Genomic DNA, 20,933 nt, shown 5'->3' with positions numbered 1-20,933 from the left:
CCTTACTACCTCCGGCCTTTGTTGTGCCTGCTGCCTTCCATCTCACATAAGCAACACAAAACACTCAGTTTTCAAATTCCGTGGTCTGTGGTGGTCCAGTTATAAAGCACCAAAACTGGAAAGAGTAGCAACACAGCAGGAAAACAAAGGAGCAAAACTACTGCTGACTAGCAGAAACACAGACCTTCTGGAACTGAGTGCACGGGCTACGACAGGCTTTGGTTGATTGGGGGTTTTTTGGTGGTGGTGGCTTTGTTGTTGGTATTTTTCTTTCCCTGAAACACTTTTGGGATATCCCATCTGCCTTTCTGTCTTCAGAGCTCATGGCCTAAACCCAACCCCATGCTGCCTGCTTGATCCATGTGCCTTTGGGTTCTGCCTGTCCAGTGGACAGGGAGACCACCTCTCCTGTCACACAATGTTTTGTGCAGCACTGATATTCTTGGATTTCTGCTGTACCCACCACTGTAAAATAAATCATTACACCCACAAAGGCACAACATTCCCATCCAAGCATGAAGATAATATGATTAAAATACATCCTGATGTAACATTTTTCTTTCCAGTTTCCACTCAGTTGTTAACTGGCAATAATTAAACTTAATTTCCCCAAACCAAATCAGTTTTGCCCATGACAGTAATTGGTAAAGGATCTCTGTGTCCTCATCTCAACCCACAACCTTTTCTGTTAAACTTCCTACCCCCTTCTCCCCAGTCTTGTTGATGGACTGGAAGTGATGGAGCAACTTGTAGAGCACCTGACAGGCAAGACCAACTCACTGCTGTCCTGCATGGTGTACCTGTGTCTCTGAGAAGGAGAGTGTGGTGATCCCAACTTCCTGCCCACTTTGTCACTGGGACTAGGGTGGATGTTAGGGAGAGCTCCATGACATCTGCAGGGGAGCTGAGGACTGATGCAGCTTTGTTCCTCTGTGCATGCGGAAGAAATCCAGCATTTAGGGAAGGTCTAGACCTACTTAGGTCTTTCCCAGCCACCAGAACTAAAGCTGGAAGAGTTGGTCTTCACAGTTTTGGAAGACAGGACCTGACTTGAAACCTCCCCCACACTTGTGGTAAGTTGACATTTGGTCACCAGGCTTGGCAGGATTGCAAAACTTGTCACTCTGATGTAAATAAGCCCCACTGACAAAACCTGCATCAGAGTATATGCCTTAAGGCCATCTTCTCCGTTTTCTCAAGAATATTTTTCTGTTTTGTAAGTAGTAATAACCTCTCTCTGTGGCAGCTTCATCTTTCTTCTCTAGCCTTGTTAATGCAGTGAAATTACAGCCAAGCATTAAGTCTGCAGATTATTGTTATGATAATGGCAAATTAGGTTTTCTGACTGTTATAAAAATACTAGAAATGACAGACTAAAAGTGCTCTCTATTATGGAAGATCAGCTATTTCAGTTTATATTTTGAGAATATATGTAAGTATGATCAGAATATAGAAAACATTATAACACATATTTGTTTAGGGAGTAATGGCAAAATATTATATATTCCTCCAAACTCTCTTGCGTTGCCTGGCTTTTAGTCTTATAGCGTATGATTAGAAATGTCTGCCTCACCAGGTTTAAAGAAGAAAATATGCAGAGTAGCTAAAAAAAAAAGCACAAGAACTTTTGAATCTGACATATATTAAAATTTTGTTTGTTGCTTTGTAGTAAAGAATCCTGGGCTGGCACTGGCCATACATTTCTTGGCAAAAGCAATTTATTTCAGAGAAGACACTGCATAGGAATTGATGATTCAGCACAACACAAACTTCCAAGGAGAAAGCTGTGTAACTAACCAAAAAGAGGGCTGTTGAGGATATGCATGGGCACAAGAGCTTTCAGAATCCCCAAAAAATGACTAGGCCTAAACTCACAGGTTGTAAAGTTTATTCAAAGCTAGATTTAGATGTGCAGACATGAATAGTCATTAATTTTTCCCTGTCTGATTTCAGATGGTTACTTTTCTATGTACAGAGCAAGCTGTTAAAAGTCGGTAATCTCCATACTGCTTCCCTTCCCTCGACCAGGAGAGCCAGGTTCAGAGTGTCTGCATGCTCATGCTGCTACATGTTGTCTTTTAGTGCAAAGGCCAGTCTGCCTCCTGCATCTGGAGATTGTCATGAAGAGCAGCAATGAATGACATTGACACCTGTTCAAAGTGCAGGCTGTTTAAAACACTTCCTGATGAAGGAATATGTCACCAGGAAAAAAACCCAGGCAGGTAATTCTGCAATGGCCCAGGAAAGAAGGGCTCTCAGCACAGGAGGTTTTACAAAGTTTTTACTGCTCAGGGCTCTTTTCTCCTCACATAACACTCTTCATTACGTTTAGATAAATCATGTTTATTCTTCATCAGTATCTTTCAAGAGGAGGAGGGGGGGAAAGTGCTGCTTGTGAGACAGGGGTTTAAATGGTGCTTTAAATAAGGCATATGTATTCCCAGGAGGGGTGAGGTCGCTGGATAGTTTCAGTTGTCAGGTTTTGTGTAGGACTCAGCAGGAGCCAGGCAGGCCATGTCATGGAAAGAAGAAAGTGTGTGCACAGCATCTGTGGCTGTGAGAAAATCCTTGAGACTGCCAATCTAAGGATCTGGGCCTGCATCTTGCACAGGTAGTGTAAGCATGTGAGTTGGAAAATTTGTCCCACTGTGTCCAAAGTTTGGTACCAAGGACAAAAACATGAATGGCTTATCTCAGTCCACTCTTCACCCCCTTTTCTTTGCTCTCCCCATTTCACTGAACTGCTTTAACACAGGTAGCTAAGTACTCTTCAGCCCCTGAAAAAAGAAGAGCAGTCTCAAAGAAAAGTTGGTCCCAAATAAAATATTCAAGATCACTTTCTGGGTCTGTTGGACTGCAAGAGCTTCATGTTGAAAAGTCACTCCACATTATTACAAGTCCAGTTTCAGCCAAGTTTAAGTGACATGTCTTTTTCTCACTTGGTCAGAAAGAAATTGAGTTTCCTACTGAGAATGTTTTAGAAATACAGCTATTCCTATGTGCAGTCTGACCCAACATTTTAGAGGGGCTAAAGGAAAAAGAAGACATGGTGAAGGTATTTTCTATACACTTTTCTTACACAGGGCTGTACAAAGTGTTCAAATCTTCACCTCATATCTGTATTTCAGCAATCATACCTGAAGTTTGGTTCAGGAACCAACTTTCAGGAAGCTGGGTTACTCCAAGGGGAGCAATCTACTCATGGTATGGCAGTAACCTCTGGAATTCAGTGTAGTTTGAGTTTTACATCTGTGCTTTCAAATTAATGCCTGAGATAATGATTCTTGTTCTTTTAGTAAGTTGGGGTCAGCTGATTCAGTCAGTGAAAGGCAAGGAAGCCAGACTCAGTGTTGGTGGTCTCTTTCTGGTCCTTAATATTTACCTTTCAGCTAAACTGAAATTTAAGAAGTAGCATTTGAGGTGGAGGAAATTATCTAATGTTAATATGAATATGAAAGAATGCAGCTAATTTGACTTCTAACTGAACTCCTGTGGTTTAAAAAGGCAGTAGCGTCAGATGTAACAATGTGTTTAGACTCTTTGTGGGATAGAGGTCTTTTTCTATAAATTTCCTGCAACACTTGAGGGAGGAGCCCTGCTGGAACCAAGTTAGAAATATGCTGCTGCAGCCCCAGCAGGAATTATCAGCTGCTGGTCCAGCCACCACAGCAGGAGTGACTTGAACTGCTGCATTATAATTAGTGTTTCACCAGCCAACCTACCCCATGTCAAGAGAATTTCAGTTCTATAAATTATTATCTGTGGCAGTTACAAGTTCAAGACTATTGGCAAGCACTAGTTTGATTACAGTTTTTTAAAAATAGTGTATGTGTTTTGTTGTCCTTTTCTAAGGCTCCTTTTATCTGTTGAATGCAATGAAGGCTGAATATAAAAAATATCTTGGACTATTGCATTGCCTCTGCAGGCCAGCCTGAACAATTGCTAAAAAGTCCTTTCACCTTATATATTAGAAAGTCAACTCAGCAGCCAAAAGTCAAAAAGTAAAAAAACCCAAAAAACAAAAAACCCCCAAAAATTAAAAAAAGAAATCAAAACCTGCAAAGTATGGATGTTTTCATTCTCAAAATCAAACTGGACAGAACTCTGGAATGCAGTGGAATTAGATTTCATTTTCAGAACTGTGTACGTTTTTTCCACTAGCCTTGCCTTCTTTAAAGATTTGTTTTATTCCTGATAGAATGTGGGATTCCAAGGCTTTTTGCTACTCCTAAATTATATATGTTTTTTGAAATTTTCCATTCTGTTTACAAGTCATGAAATAATGAGGGTAAAGGGAGGGCTTCAGTTGCTTGCAATTGCCTGCAAGTCCTGTCTGTATATGTAGATGTTGATATTTAGAAGAAGCTTTGAGATTGGATTTGAGTAATTTATGAATTGTTTGTCAGACTACTGTAAAAATTGTTTGATAATTCCACATGAAAACCAAGTTGAGAGAATTTCCAAATTTACATGTATGTACTTTTTAAAGTGAAGGAAATATTAGTAATGCCATGGAATATGCATTTTTAAACTAAATTTAATTCTTAGTGTTAATAGATTTTCTCTTTTTTTTTTTTGTTCTGTCCAGTCTTTTAACTTCAAACAGGATGTTTAATTTTGAAGTCTAGGAATAGTAATTTCATTTCTATAAATCCATTTTGACCTTTTAGTGTATATCTAAGAGTAAATTAATGTGTTTTAACTTTATACTTCTGTAAATGGTACAAAGATATCAGTATTCTTTGTGGCAACCTGTAGTGGACTTTGATCTCTTTCTGCAGTTTTGGCAGCACAGATTTCCATGGCTTTGTACCAGGTACAGTTTTCTTGGGACCGATCATTCTTTCGCCCGTTTTTATTGGACAAATTAGATTGTGTAACCATTGTTTGACTGCACAAAGCACAAACTGATTTATTTTTTAAAAAAATCAATGCAGAACTTAAGGAATTTAATCCAAATAAAATTTACAGGAGATTACATCGAGCAGTGTATTTGTAATGAGTTGATTCAAAAGGCAATATAAAAACCAGGATGAGTGGGCATGGTGTGGAAATGCTGACCTACTTTCGAAAAGACCAAATTTCCTACTTACAGTGAAATTACTGGCAATGAGTATCAGTTTATTTTAAAACCTGCAGCTCGAGAAATTTACTTTTATTACCTACCTGTAGTCAAGTAAACATATGGCTGCATTTCATTTTGGTTGCCTTTCCTGTTTCAGAGGCAGACACTTTTTGTGGATTTTGAGGAAGAAATGTTTTTTCCAAACTGGGTCAAATTCTGTCTTTTCTTGTTATGTCTTTTCTCTCTCTGCCAGGCTCCACTGCAGGATCCTGCAAATTCCATTTTCTCCTTTATGTGCAAATTCTCCTGATCACTTCCACCTCCTTAACACCCCTCCTGGGCATCCCTGCCTTCCTTCCATCTGTGCTGACGCCACTATTTTTGACTGCATGTATTTGAAGTGTGGCCATGCTTTTTCTCTCAGTTTTGCAGTCTGGAGTCCTTAGCACAGGCAGGGCACTATGGTGCTGTTGCCTAACATTTAAAACAGTGTCCTTCTGAAATAATTGGGAACTCGGTAACACCTGTAGGAAGGAAAATAATCTAGAATGCTTAAACAATTGTCTATTAAGAAGGGGATGCAGAAGCGCCAGAAGGTTTTGCACATTTTAAATATTTTGAAAGCATTTTTCAAGTTTGTGTGTAAAACAACACACATGCAGAGGTCAGTTATTGAATTTTAGTCTATTCTGATGTATTTTGTGGTACTTACCTACATGCTTAACTAATGGGTGAGTGAATTTATCATGTCACTGAAGTATTTGTACTTCTGTGCTAATACTGAGTTGTGTGTGCTGCAGTTGTGACACATTTTATGCATAGGACATCACGATCTTTCTCATGTGTTGTCATTGTCCTCATTGTAGGTGGCATCACAAAAGTGAGTGTTCCTGTTGTCCATTATGACCAAATAGTTAAGATGCATACATGATTTTCATTTTCTTTCTAAGTTTGATACATATATACATATAGATATGTAGATGTAGAAACACATTTTTGTAGTAGAGCATGTGGCATGTTCACAGTAAAAGGATCTGTTGTTGTTGTTGTTGTTCTTTAGCATGTTCACAGTTATACCTGGGCTTTCAAAAGCAAATCTTTAACGGAATCATTAAGCAGCTTTCCAGACAGAAACACATGTGCCAGTAAAGGAGAATGACAATATTTTCAACAATCCTAATTACTATTCTCTAGCTTGGTCAACTCTGTATTCCAAGAATATGCCTATGTTTTTCTCCTCCATATTTCTTGTTACAGCCAACTTCAAATAATTTATATTTTGATTCCAGGTAGACTGTTTCCAGGCAAAGGTGCAAAAAACCAGCAGCTGGATGCTCCTTTAAGCCTCATTTTTGTTAGAAGTAAATAAATACACACTTACATATACAAATATAATAAATATTTCATATAAATATATATATATACATATATGTGAAGGTAGCTGTGTTTGTATATATTCACTAAATACAAAGAGGCAAAAGCTGACAGAATCCATTTTAAATAGGCAAACACTATATAGGGGGTAATCTTGTGGAATATGGGAGACATAATTTCTGGTTTCTAGCCTGAATTGGTAATGGGTCACTTGTCTGTCACACACTGCAATGTACTTCTGCAAGTGATTATCAGCTGTTTGGGCTCAGGGCCCTCTCAGTTTCTCCCATTTAAACCTGTAATGGGATAGCATTAAACACTCTCTAGAGTTGTTGTCTGCTGCTTATCAAATAAGTGCCTTAACCATTGAGTATAGGTGATCTCTTTCTATAACACTATTTATTTATCATTCGGACAAATCAAACACCCCCTGCAGAGAGTGGGACACTGAGAAGCTTGTGGTCTGCCTGTCTGGCCATAATTTCCATGCCTGAGGGAGTGGCATGTTGCCACAAGGTTTCTTGGTTTCTGTTCATTTGTGTATTCTGACCAAATGTATCAATGAAGTTTTCAGTTGATGCAGATTCCGGAGGACGTTCTGAGAGGCCGGTTGAGGGCAGTCAAGGTTTGAGGTTGAAAAAACTTAGGGTAGGGGCAAGAGGCTACAATTAGCAGCTCTCTGAGTGTTTCAGCTTCACATGAGAGTCTTGCAGCTGAATCTTCCCACTGCTCTTTGGTGATGAAAGCTTGAATTGCTCCAGTTGGTGACCTTCCAAGTCACACAGTCTCAGGAAAGCTGGATGTGCTGATTCAGCAGAAAGCTCCAGCAGGGAGCCAAAAAAGGAAGCAAAGCAAACCACTCTGATTTGCATGAGGCAGTTCTGTTTGCACACTCACATGCTAGCATCCCCTTCCCTATTTTATTTTTTTTTAACTGTGGAGAAGCAAACATATCCTGTTACCACCAAAGAAACAAGGAATCAGGTCCATACTGGAATAGCTCTCTGCTACATTTTGCATCAGGCGTGGTGTGAGAAGGTTGCCATCCTGTTCCTGATTTCCTGTACAGGTTTCTGGCGTGGAAGAGGAAAACAGTGTTGGTTGTCAGCTCATGTTAGATGTTCTCTCTCCTGTCTGGTAGGAGAAAGTCTGTCAGAGCTGGGCATAGCCACATAAACCAAAAGCAAACTCTTTCAAAGTGTTCCCAAGCTTGCAATACCTTGTCATCAATTTTGCACCAAATGAGGACTCCAGGGATATGCAGAAATCTGTACAATAGAGAATAATTTCTAAAGTAGCTCTTCTGTGTGTGTTTTGAATATTGACTAATGAGCCTGATGTCAAACTGCTCAACTGGATATTCTCTCCGGGCTGTCTTACACCTCTTTCAAGCATTTTGCTGCCTGTCTTCCAGTTTTGGGCACAGTCAAACGAACTGTTAAAGGTGGTGTGATGCTATCTGTCCTTGCTTGTGTAGCTGTCCGTCTCATCACTAAGCCAGTTAAATAATCTGGGGTGTTCTAGTGGCTAGGCTCTTATTCACATGGAAGATTTTGCAGTACCAGGTTGCAAATGCTGAGAGACAGAGACTGTGCTCCATTGCCACAGCAGCAGTGAACACCAAGAGAATGCACAGGAAAGAGTGCACAGGAATGGTCTTCCATTTATTTGGATCATCAGCTGGATAGCTTAGCTAATTCTGCCCTCACCCGCATACAATTGTTTCTAGAAGGTTTGTTGCCTACTTTGTAAGAACATATGTAAACTAATGAGTTTAATAATTATACTGCATTCTACATACGTGAAGCGGGGTACAGGAATGATTTGCAGTTTGTGCACTGACTTCTCCATTGCAATCCTGCAGTGAAATACTGGAGAAATAAAGCTTATCACATCAGGTTCTTAGAATTCCATCTTTTAACATTTTTTGTTGGATGTAAAAGATGTGAGGGTTTTTTTAATGTGGTATATTTTTTCTTCATGCTAAATAGAGTCTTTTGAGACTTGGCCAAGGAGAGGAGATCTAATTAAATTCATGTAATGATTCTGGGAGTCACTGAAGCTCTCAGTACTCCCACACGTTTATCAATATACTTTTATGAAAGACTAATCATTTTAGCATTTGAGATGAAGTGAAGATTAATTTATACGTGGTGAAGAAAAGCCCTCAGATGACTGAGCTGCATAACCCTTGCCACAGGTGACCTTTCCTTATGGAGAGGTGTTTCTGAAATAAATCTCAATCAAATGCCAGTTCTTGTGCTCACTCATGTACTTATGAAAATAAGGACGTGCCCACTCAGAGCCTTGTCTGGCACCTCTCTGGCCTGTGCTGAGGAGGGAGAAGTGCAGGGCACCCATGGCAGTTTTGTACAGCACCCAGAATAATGAAGTTTGCACCACAGCTTTAATCCTATAGTCGAGCATAGCTATGCCATTCTACTACTTAAAAGAAAGCTGCTCCTGTCACTGTGCAGCTTCTGCTTGTCTCCTGTAGTTACTGAGATGGGTTTCTCTTGTTTCAGAGTGCAATATGGAATGTGATATGTATGGGAATTTGCTCACTGCAGAATTGCTGTATGCAGTTCTGCAATGGTTGTTCAGGAGGTCATATATGATAACTGCAGTCCCTCTACCTTAAAAATATGCAGCTACTTGGAAGCGATGAGTCTTGGAGTAGGTGACAAATCTGAGGGCAGGAAGCTTCCAAAAATGCCTTAAATTCAGTGATGGTGCTTCACTGCATCCATTTTGTGGTAGAATACAAAAGTATCTGAATGGTTTGTAACCAGTAGGAGTTTGCCAGAGGTTTCACCTCTGTTTAAGTAATTCATGGAGTACAGGATCCTTCCGTGACAGTAACAAGTAAAGCACAGCAAATTGAACCTGCTTCTGGAGACCATCTGGCCCAACTTCCCACTCAGAGAAGTGCCTTCCACCCAGCAGAGCCATAATTTTATGTTAGGAGTGCTGAGACAACACATTCAAGTGACTACACCTTGAAGGCAAACTGAAGATACAAGCCCAGTCCACTTTTGCTGTGAACAAGTCCCACCAGTTTCCACTGAACTAACACAAAGTGCTGCTTGCTCCATTTGGTGCCAAATTTGACTGTTTGGGCCACTGGGCAAGGAGCAGCGCAAAAACCGTCTCTTCTGTCTCACCATTGCTGCCATCAACAATTAGTGAAAAAAACCCACAAGGTAACAAATTGTTGCAAATGTGTTGCCCTACCAAAGGCAAGATGTGTTCGCTTGATTATCTGAGGAAACATCGAGGAACTGCCATGAGACAGAAGAGGTGTGGCCAAGAAGGATGTTAAACTCTTGCAACCTCAGTTGGCTGAGTAACTGCTGACGTTCACTGGTTAAACACAGAGAAGCTTTGACACTTCTTGGGTTTTGGGGGGGACGGTTTATTGCATCTGTGGGGAAAAGTGAGGTTGTTTTGCCCAAACTGGGAGGAGTAGAAAATGTAGGAAACTCTGTTTATTGACAAATTTGAAGAGTTGTATGTACAACTCAATTATTCTTCCTTTTTTTTTTTTTTTTTTTTTTTATTTTAGTGGGGCTACATCCATTGTCTACAGATGCAGGCAGAAAGGGACCCAGAAACCTTACGCCATCAAAATGTTGAAGAAGACAGTAAGTCATTTTTGTTTTGTTTTGCTTTGTTTTGCTTTGGAGTATGTTTGGGATTTTCTCTGGGTTGGCTTTTTGTTGTTTTTTTTTGGTGCAGTTTATTCATGTGGGGAAAATGTGCTAGATTTAGGACCCTGCTAAGCTTGTATTTTCCATGAGTGAGTTTTGGCTCCTCATCATTAAAACAGCTGTTAGAGGTAACAGTACTGTGCTGGGAATGCCTTATCCCCACAAATCTGGCTTGTACCTTCAGCTGGTGGTGTATGTATACACTTGGATTTGGAAAAAACCTGTTAGAAAAAATACGTCTTTTTCTTTCACTAAAAAAAAGCCAAAAAGGACACCTTGAATTATTTAAATGTTCAGTGTTTTTTCTTTGATTTAATACGTTGTTTTGCTCAAAAAATGCCATGAAACAATTAATCCTCTTCCAGAAACTGATTAAAATACCAATTCAAACCCAAGTAAAATTAAATATTTTGTAGAGGTTTTTTTACCGCTATGAAATTGCTGGAGAACCAGTTGAGACGATAATTTATTTTTAGAGCTCCATATATGTCACACTTATACTACAGCTATTTTTGTGTGTTCCAAAAAATAGATGGTGGAAAGCAAGAAGAGGCACTAGGAGAGGAAAGGCAAGTTATGGACTGAGAGACTTCATGCAGAAAGACAGTGTGGGACACAGGGTAGAGCAGCTCACATTCTTAGGATGGGAAGAGAAGTCTGAGAGAAAGCAAACAAGCTGTGAGGCATGGACATGATATTTATTCATGAATGATTTTGATTCAGTTTATTCCAGTGTTAGATCATTCATTGTTCCATAATGTTCAGGAAGGCTCACTGTAGAACCATAAGGATGGGTGGGTAGGTATAAACATGTCTAAATGGTGACTTCACTGGTGGTCTCAGTGCAAGATGTAATGAGTGGGTTTCACATGAGTAAAATGTTGGCATTAATTTGTCATCTTTGAACGTAAGCCAAGGTTTAAACTGGCACAAAGATTCAGTTGTGTGTGCTGCCTTTGAATTTGCATCTGTGCACTGGAAGAAGCAGAGCATGTGCATTGCTGCAGCTTATGGTCTGCCTTTCCTATGGAAGAACAGAGAATTTTTGAGGTTTCATCAGTTCATTATGCCATTGATTTAGATAATGTTTTAGGAGTATACGGTCCTATAATTCTCATCCTGAAATGCACTAGGAAGAACTATATTTCTTAAAAATATTTCTCTGCTTTTTGCTTTTTGCCTTCATGGAAATTAATTCATGTTCACAATTGCCACATTTATGCTAGGTCTATTTATTTGTGTCTGAAACTAGTCAGTTTAGACCTTGGTAGAGTTACTGTAACACAGATTTTTTCCTTTTTTTGTTGAAGTGTAGGAAAAATGGCAAAGAAGAAAAGACTATAGTTATGTAAGTTGTTTTCACATCAGCAATAGCTTGGCTTAATGCACCCTTGGTTATATTAGCAGTGTGGTTAAGCAGTTCACAGAGCTGAGTTGTTCCCAGTGTAATTGATGCACTTTGGGATGTTTTGCTATGAAAACAAGTAATCCTCTTACACAGCTGAGCTTTTCTGTATAAATGAGAACATGGGAGAAAATGCTTTAAGGAGTGCCACTGCTTGTGTCTGTCCAATTTGGAGAGGTAATTATTATCACAGGGACAGAACTATCTGTGTTAGAGTGCTCCTACAGCAGGAGATCTGATCTTTGCTGAGAGTAACTCAGTATAAAAATAACCACATGTGGGCCAAGTCATCTACTAAAATGTTGACTGGCTTAAGTTTCCTGTTGGCTTTTTGAAAACAATTAGAAAAAAAGGATGGCAGTTCAATAGTGGAGAAAAAGGGATAGGAGGAAAAGAAGAACCTGTGATTATTTTTGATTGAGTCCTATTTCTTCAATTTCCTTCTTACATGCATATAAGGAAGCTCTGAAGAACACATGAAATTAGAAGACAAAGGAAGATGACAGAAGAGCAAATACTCTTGATTTTTCCATTCAAACTGACTGACTGAATGGAAACAGTCTGCTGCTCTGAACAAGACTGACTCTCTGTAAAAACAGGGTGAGGGACAGGGATAGGGTGGTCCAGATTGTTCTACAAGTGATAACAAGTGATGTGTGATTAGGAGGCTGGTGGCTGATGGGCAGCTTCAGATTTGTGAGTGATGGTAACTAAAGTGCTGTAATTTGAAGTAAAGCATTAGAAATTATTACTTTTATCCCATGGGAATGGCTTAGGTAAGAACATATGATCCTTTAGGACTGAAGTAGTGTGCTAGGAACAGACTGCAAGAAACATAAAATACCTATCAGTATTCTTTTCATTTAAACAGAAAGAGTAATTGTTCATTTTGCGTGATTAATGCATTCCCATTTAAGAACAAATAAAATTTTGGGCAAGGCCTATCATCCAGTTCTGAGAATACATGATTGTACAGGGATTTGATTTCCTATGAGGTTCTGCATGTAATATGTTTTTACCATCTTGCTTAATAAAACAGCAGTAGATTATTTGCAAGTTTCTGGGTGGGGGAGTTTTGTCTGTGGTTTAGGGGGTTTTATATTGCTAGTTAAACCATCAAAGAGTAACAGAAAAAAACCATTTATATAAACTTTTCCGTGTGACTAAAATAAAACAAAGTGTTCATAATATTGTATTTCAGTTGAGAGGTTTAATAATTCTTAACCATTAATACAAATTTTCTACAATTCCAAAAGGAGGAGAAAAAAAGGTTTTTTACTGCTTCAAAATTATTGAAGCAGAATGCTTCCATTTTCTGTTGGTTTTAGTTTTGTCAAATTCAGTCCAAGTTTAGGAGTATCTTCAAATCCTTTAATTACACTAATGGTGAATAAAATTTAGTTCAAAGAACACCTCTTGTTCTCACACCTGAAGTGTCAAAGTTGGGAAACTAAGAGGCAAGTTAGAACTTTAACTTCTAGACCTGCTAAAAGACAGCTGCCAGAAGGGTTAAAGAGGTCCAAAGAAAAATTGATTTTTGAATTAGTAGGAGGAGCATTCTCCATTAATGCATAAGAAATAAAATTTTTAACAGTTCTTTAGACCTATCAAAAAAATATTTAAAACCCAGCATCATTGGGTCAGATGAATAAGCATGCAAAATTATTGCCTGTGATAGCCTCATCCAACCTTTGTGCTTAGTTCCTAAGCATAACTGAAATGTAGGATTGTATTGCATGCTCATTATTTGACTTTTTCTAAGTTTAGCAGGACTCTTAAATTCCACACAGGTAGTAAATTTAAAGATATGAATCGTGTAATTTGGTTTTGGGGAAGTATATTTCATGAAGCAAGAAGCAAAAGCAGATGACATAGCACTTCAGAAAAAGTCATCAAATGAGCAGAGTACAGTCATGAACTTTTACTCTTGCAATTGCAGGTATGAGATTGTTTTGGTTTTCACTATACATTTTACCCTCCTTGATTACTCAGTGCTACAGAAAAGTGAGGTGTCTTTAGCATACACCTTACAAAAATTATTCTTACTGCTCTTAAGCTGAGACTTAAAAATTATGTGATTTTTAAAACCAGTCATTCTGGAACAGTTGTTGCTGCAAACAACACATAGCATGAGGATCATATTGGAAGAATGCAGTTCTCTAAGGGAGCAAACACATATGTGCTATTTTTTATATGAAGTCTCTCATCTGCTTTTCCATTTTTTGGTGTGTTTTGAGGAAGCTAGGCAGCCTGGAGATTTTCTCAGAATCTGGGTAGGTGAATGCCTTCCAAGAAATTAGATCCACCTCCGCCTTAAATTTTGTACCTGAGTCTGGACAAGTTGCTTTAAAAATAGTGAAGAGAACAGATGGCCTCTGTTACATGGTTTCTAAACTAAGACACCAAGTGCCTGCCTACATTATAAGTCTACCAAGTGCTAACTACTGCAACTGAAGTAATTTAGGAGCTGCCATTGCAATAAAGTAACATGCTCTGCTGAAAGGAGAATAGGATTCTGGACTGGGTTGTCTGGAGCTTGGGTCCTGGCATATTCCCAGTATTTCTTTTGGTTTCAACTTTCTCATTCATAAAAATGAGAAAATATTTATTTCATTTGCTTCTCAGCAATGCTTTGAAGGATAGCCTGATTAATATTTCTAGGTTCTAATTGATAGGTGCTGTCGCCTAAGAACAATTAAGTATTATGAAATATTAGACCCTGTCTGTCTCAGTCAATGAGGCATGCAAGTATAGAGACTGTTTTGGAGAATTTTCATTTTGATTTCCTCTTCTTTTATGTGTGGGCATCCTCCCTCGCACAGTTTGTGATGCTTAAATAATACTTCTGCAGCACTTTTATCAAAATTAGTATTTATGAAGCAGCATTCTTCTTGCAGGCTGGTTGATATTCAAAATCAGACAAGCATTCAGGCCCATCAATTTTTTCTCAGATCCGAAACAGAGCAACAGCTTTCAAGCAATGCACATTCTGGAAATAGCTGGTCTGGGATTAATCTCATTGGACAAATAAGTTAGACAATTTGAGTCTATGTCTGTGGATCAGAAAGGAGAGTGAGTAAATGTAAAGGGAATGTGGATGGTTTGGCTTGGATATCTAGCATTAGGGTCTGAAGGAGATTATAATGGTCTATAAGGCATATCTAAAAAGTCTCAATTGCATTTATGTTTGCATATGTATATATAGACACACACGCACATATGTACATATATATGTACATTGGGAAGAAAGGACAGGCAACTCAGGAAGAGTGCAAGGATGTCCCTGGTCACGTAGAGAGAAAATTAGACAGGTGAAAGATCAAATAGTTCTTAATCTGGCCACTGCTGTGAAAGATAATGAGAAGTGTTTTTATAAATACATAACAAAAATGCGGCCAATGAAAATCTCCACCCTTTATTGGATGCAGAGACAAACATTGGAACTGAGGATGAGGAAGAGGCTGAGGTACTTAATGCCTTCTTTGCCTCAGACCTCAACAGTAAGGCCTGTTATCCTCAGGGAACCAGCCCCTGAGCTGGCAGACAGGGACAGAGAGCAGAACAGACCCTGTGCAATCCAAGAGGTGGCAGGGAGTGACCTGCTGAGCCACTTAGACACTCACAAGTCCACAGGACCAGATGGGATTCATCCAAGGGTGCTGAGAGAGCTGGTGGAGGAGCTTGCCAAGCTGCTCTGCATCATTGATCTTCAGTCCCATCTAACTGGGGAGGTCCCAGATGATTTGGAGGCTGGCTAATGTGATGTCCATCCACAAGAAGGGCTGGAAGATGGATGCAGGGAACTACAGGCCTGTGAGCCTGAACTCAGTGCCAGGGAATGTCACGGAGAAGATCATGAGTGCAATCACACAGCACATACAGGACAGGAGATCAGGTGCAGCCAGCAGGGGTTCAGGAATGGCAGGTCCTGCCTGAGCAACCTGATCTCCTTTTATGACCAGGTGACCTGCTTAGTGAATGATGGGAGGGCTGTGGATGTGTCTGCTTGGACTTCAGCGAGGCCTTTGACACTGTCCCCCACAGTAAACTCCTGGAAAAGCTGGCAGCCCATGGCTTGGGCAGGTTCACTCTTGGCTGGGTTAAGAACTGGCTGGATGGCCGCGCTCAGGGAGTGATGGTGAATGGTGCTGGATCCAGCTGGTATCTGGTCACTGGTGGTGTCCCCCTGGGATCAGTGTTGGGCCCATTTCTCTTTAACATCTTTATTGATGCTCTGGATGAGGGAATCTGTTGTATCCTCCATAAGGTTGTGGATGAGAGACTAAGTTAGACTAGAGTGTTGATCTGTTGGAGGGCAGGAAATCTCTGCAGAGGGTTCTGGATGTTTGGATCCATGGCCCAAGGCCAAAGGAGTGGTCAACAAGACAAAGTGCCAGGTACTGCCCTTGGGTCACAATAACCCCTGCAGTGCCACAGCCTGGGGCAGTGTCTGGAAAGCTGCCTGGTGGAAAAGGATCTGGGTCTGCTGGTCAACATGAACATGAATTAGCTGAACATGAGCCAGATGTGCCCAGGTGGCTAAGAACACCAAGGGCATGTGGCTGGGATGAGCAATAATGTGACAACAGGACAGAGACTGTCCCACTGTGCTGGCACTGGTGGGGCCACAACTCGAATCCTCTGCCCGGTTCTGGGCCCTTCACTGCAAGAAAGACATGAAGTGCCAGAGAAGGGAATGGAGCTGGGGAACAAGAGTAAGTTCTTTGAGGAGCAAGTGAGGAATCTGGGTGCACCTAGCCTGGAGAAAAAGAGGCTCAGGTGACTGTATTGCTCTCTAAAACTGTCTGAATGAAGGCTGTGGTGGGAAGAGGGTTGGCCCCTTCTCCCGGGTAGCAAGGGACAGGATGAAAATAAATGGCCTCAAACTATAGCACGAGAGGTTCTAGTTGGACATCAGGAGGGATTTCTTCACAGAAGGGTGATTAGACATCAGAATGGGCTGCCCAGGGAGGTGGTGGAAGCACCATCCCTGGAGGTGTGTTCAAGAAATGATAATGTGGCACTCAGTGCTCCTGTCTCTTTGACAAGGTGGTGATTGGTTAAAGATTGGATTTGATAATCCTGGAGGTCTTTTCAACGCAAGTGATTCTGTGATGTATATACTCATGTATGTTTTATATACAAACATATACAAACACCTATATACGCACACTAGAAGATTATGTGTTAATATGATATGTATTTAAAAATTCTCTATAGTCCCAACTCTACAGGGAGTATAGTTGGCTTTTTGGGTTTTTCATTTCCTGTTGCAGTGAATTGGTGGTATTAAGTGGTTATCAAGAGGCTCGTGCAAATGTTTGGTCTTTTTTCTTGAAGGAGCACTGCTTTTGGTTGAGCCTTCCCAACTGATTAGGAAGACAACTGTCAGGGTGGGAGGGGCAGGGGAGGAATGGGTGGAGACTTGTGTATCACAGTTGGCATAGTCAGAATTAGTAAATTGTTCCTTTGTTGACTTCAGGAGAAAATGATGTATGTTTGTAGCTGTAAAATTAAACCTTCTATTTATTGCCATGTGGCCTTATGTGATTTATATTTTAAGTACCTCCTGCCTCCATATGCCTGTTTCTCTATAAACCTTAGATGTGAGTGTATTTTTATATATATATATATACACACATCTATGTGTATATGCCTATATTTATACAGCTATATCTGTCTATATCTATGTGTTTCTATATCTATATTTAATCTATCCAACTGCATTGGTGAAGTAACTGTCAGTACTCATAGTGGACAGATATCTGTGAGTGATAAAGTTTAGCAGACGTACCTGATCCACAAAAAAAGCAAGAGCTTGACATTTGTATGACATGCTAAGGCACTATCCTTTTTTCTCCAGACTACAAATGTGTGGAATATATTCACATTCATATGTATATTTAAGGTTATTTTTTCCCCCACATTGTATTAGTGTGTTATGTTCTGATTTTTTTTTCAAATTTTTCAAAATAGGGAAAGACTTGTGTACATGTAAGCCTACCTGAAAACAGTCAACTGCACATCGCTGTACATCATTAAAAAGGACTATTTTTGTTAACTAGCTCACACATTGAGTTATTCATCCACATCCACACACACACACATGCACACCACACAGGCCACTGCTTGGTAATTAAAGGGAAAGAGTAATTTCTTAACTAGCACTTAATTACCACTCCACCTGCAGAACTACCTATTATTTTTCCTGGCTTTCTCATTTTTCTTCATCCACATCATCCTCTCATACATATGCAGTTCACACTGTTATGTTTTTACTGAGAGATAAAAAAAAAGTTCAGACAAAATTATTCTGAATAAAGAAATAAGGCAGTAAAACTTCGAGTTTTCCACTGCTTATTTTCAGCTTTCCCTCATATGTGAGGGGAGTCTGGCTTCCACTGTCTGATTCACTACAGTCCAAAAGAAATGGCTTTTGAGTACAAGTCCATCGAATGCAAAATGTCTAAAGAAGAACAAAGAAGTTAATTTTACATAAATTCTCTACAAAATAGGAGAGAACCAAAACATTTTTTCTGCACTAAGTTACCAGTAGATTTTTGCTCTAGAAGCCGTGAAATCAGACACCCATCAGTGAAAGTGGAAATTTTACTGAAAAAAAAATTTACGAGTTGTTTTAGTCCTTGCAAAGAAACAAAAAAAATAATTTGTTGTGTCAGGACAACTTTTAGGAAAGGAAAGAAAAAATAATCCCTTTCTACAATTGTAAAAGCCTGCCCTACGTGCATAAAGTTATTTAAAATCTGGTTTAAATTGTGTTGTACGATATCATTGTGAGGTGCCGGCATTATGTAAAAATCACTTAATACAGAATAATTTTTTTTAACCATCACCATTTAGATTGAATTGCTGTGTTATTCTTGAGTAAGTCAGACCTTTGGTTAAGATTTTAACATTTGGCAGTATGTATTCTATTTCCTTCTTCCTTACCTAATTTATAGGTACTCAGAAACACTCATTTTTGGTCTTTACAGCTTACTTTTCAGAAATATAAAGATCAACTAATAAAAAGAGAAAAATATAAAGCTCAACTCATTGTTATGCCGTTCAGGGAAGCTCAACCTACTGTATACATTGCACTGTTGAACAAGTAGTTCTGAGTGATAAAATCCTTTAGGCGATAGATTCAGTAAAATACCCCCAAACCCAAACAAATGACACACATTTAGCTTTGAGTTGCTTGACAGGAACTCTTGTGAAATTATCTCAGCCACAGATATTATTCCACCAACCTATCCATGCACATTTTGCTCCTTTCTTCTTGCTGCGATTTGTCTTCTCCATGGCTTGAAGCAAGCCTGGAGGAGCTCTGTGTGCCTGGGGTGCACATAAATGTGGAGGGGCAAGACAGGGAATAGGACCAGAACCTCTTCCTCTGTGAGGCTGTATTTAATACCTAAAGCCAAGATGCAACCGTACAAAGGGATTTCTGAACAGTGGTGCAGAGGTAAATATTAGCCTATCCTGAAATGATACCCCTCCTCTTTGGAAACCTTTCATTATTTACAGCCTGTTAAAGAAATTTGGAGACGTGCCTTGACGGAGCAGAGGAGGCCAAGTTTCTGCATAAATGGAGAGTCTGTGAAGCTTGTGCTGGGGATCTCTGAAACTGTTCCTCCCCTGCATTTTAGAAAGTTTTTGTTTTCAGGTGTGAATGGTGTGATGTTATCATCACAGATGTGGCAGTTATTCTTTAGCAGGGAGAGAGATTCTAAGCTATAGAGTAATGAATTAAAGGAAAGCTGTCTGTATCCACTAAAATGTGAAGAGGGCAAAAGATAAGAAATGGCAGTGCTTTCTCCAGTGCTGGAAGTTCAGGTGTTGGAATAAATCACAAACATTTTATAACTTAAAATGTGTCATCCTGTGCTTATTATTCTGAAGCTGAGTTCTCTGTAGCCCCTCAGAGAGGCAAATCTAACTGAAGTCTGTAGAAAGGAGGATTTATTTTACCAAGGACTCTGTAATCAGCATGGTCTTACTTGACAAACTGGCTTATTTCCAGATAAAATATATGCTCTTTGGCTGAGATGGTCTTCATTTATTTCTGTCTTTTAAGAGAAAGACCAACCCCATGTAGGGAGGAATGGAAAAGCAAAGGTGGAAATTAACACAGCAGCTGTGTAAGCAGCACAATCTGAGGGCTCTGTTACAAAAGCTTCTTTGAGAAATCAGGAAGACAGCACCTCTGTCTGATTTCCTTGAGATACATCACCTGAGCAGAGGATCTCTCAAGACTAGAATTAAGGCTCAATACAAAAGTCTAAGCTGAATGTTGTGACAGTTGACAGCTGTAGCATCGGTGTGTGTGAGTGAGGCTTATGACCAGTTTTTGTCAAACCAAACTTGCTCTCTGATCAAGTCACTAAAGAAGGGTTTTCTTAATGAAAAAGCCCCTAACAAAACAACCCCAAAAGACCCAACCCCCCCCAACCAACAATACCTCACCTAAACCCAAAATCTGAATAGATAAAAAATAACTAATATCTTGTTTTCATACAAAAGTAAAAAAAAAAATCCCACTTCTATTGTTATTCTTCCCCCTTCATTTTAAGCAGTCTTCAAATACTACTGTTTGTTTCCAACAAGCTATTCCATTACACTTTGCATATTTTTAAAAGCAGATGTTTCAAACTCCACCTGGACATGTCTTCAGTAGATGCAGCTGAAACGAGCTGGAAGCATTTCCATAAGTAACAAGAAATAGCATAAACAGGATGGTTTATTTTATACCTCAGTCCTGTGATATCCAAGTAATTTTCTCTTACATTTTGTTGGAGACAATTCTGATTTCAAATTTTTGTTTGAATTGCAACCATTACACGAAGTGCTAACTTGTGAGGGCTTCTAAGCAGCACTCTCACAAATATCAACCTGTAGAAATTTATATTTTGTCTGCAAAATACATCGCACTCATATAGTTTTCATCTCTTTGTAAAGTGATAAAAGAATAGTGCTACAAGAAGAAATAGCATTATAAAAATTGTAGGTTTCTGGATTGAGTAGTAAACACAGTAGATACAGGACTTGAATGTAAAAATAAAAGAAACTGCAAAGTCAAAAGAACAGAGGATTTGATGTAAAAATGTAAGAAAACACAAATCAAAAGAACTCCATGCTATGGCTTTCAAGCATTTTTGGGAAAAGTCGTAATTCTTCAAGATGAAAGCCCTAATTCCCACAAATAAGAAGCCATAAATCCATTAATCAGAAGTCCAGGAAAATTATTCATTTCACCATTATAACTAATTTCAGTTATTCTTTTTGGGCCATTACTGTGTTACAGCTGCAATACCACAGTGAGAACTCACATTAGCATTGCCATGTTTTATGGATGAGGACCACAGGAGCTAGAGCT

The 20,933-nt window shown here is 39.4% G+C and overlaps 1 protein-coding gene across 1 annotated transcript in view; it reads left to right on the top strand.

Moving 5' to 3' along the window:
* The window catches only part of CAMK4 (calcium/calmodulin dependent protein kinase IV), a 140,479-nt gene that overhangs the window by 47,143 nt on the left and 72,403 nt on the right, over positions 1 to 20,933 (top strand). The window contains exon 2 of the mRNA XM_042028029.1: positions 10,005 to 10,083. Coding sequence (XP_041883963.1) covers positions 10,005 to 10,083 — 79 coding nt within the window. The remainder of the gene's footprint in view (positions 1 to 10,004; positions 10,084 to 20,933) is intronic.

The sequence above is a fragment of the Corvus kubaryi genome, unplaced genomic scaffold (assembly GCF_017639235.1).
Source record: "Corvus kubaryi isolate FWS band 111438036 unplaced genomic scaffold, C.kubaryi_AGA036_p1.0 37302, whole genome shotgun sequence".
NCBI lineage: Eukaryota > Metazoa > Chordata > Aves > Passeriformes > Corvidae > Corvus > Corvus kubaryi.
Note: the sequence above shows the minus strand (reverse complement) of the source record. Positions and strands in the feature narration are given on the sequence as shown.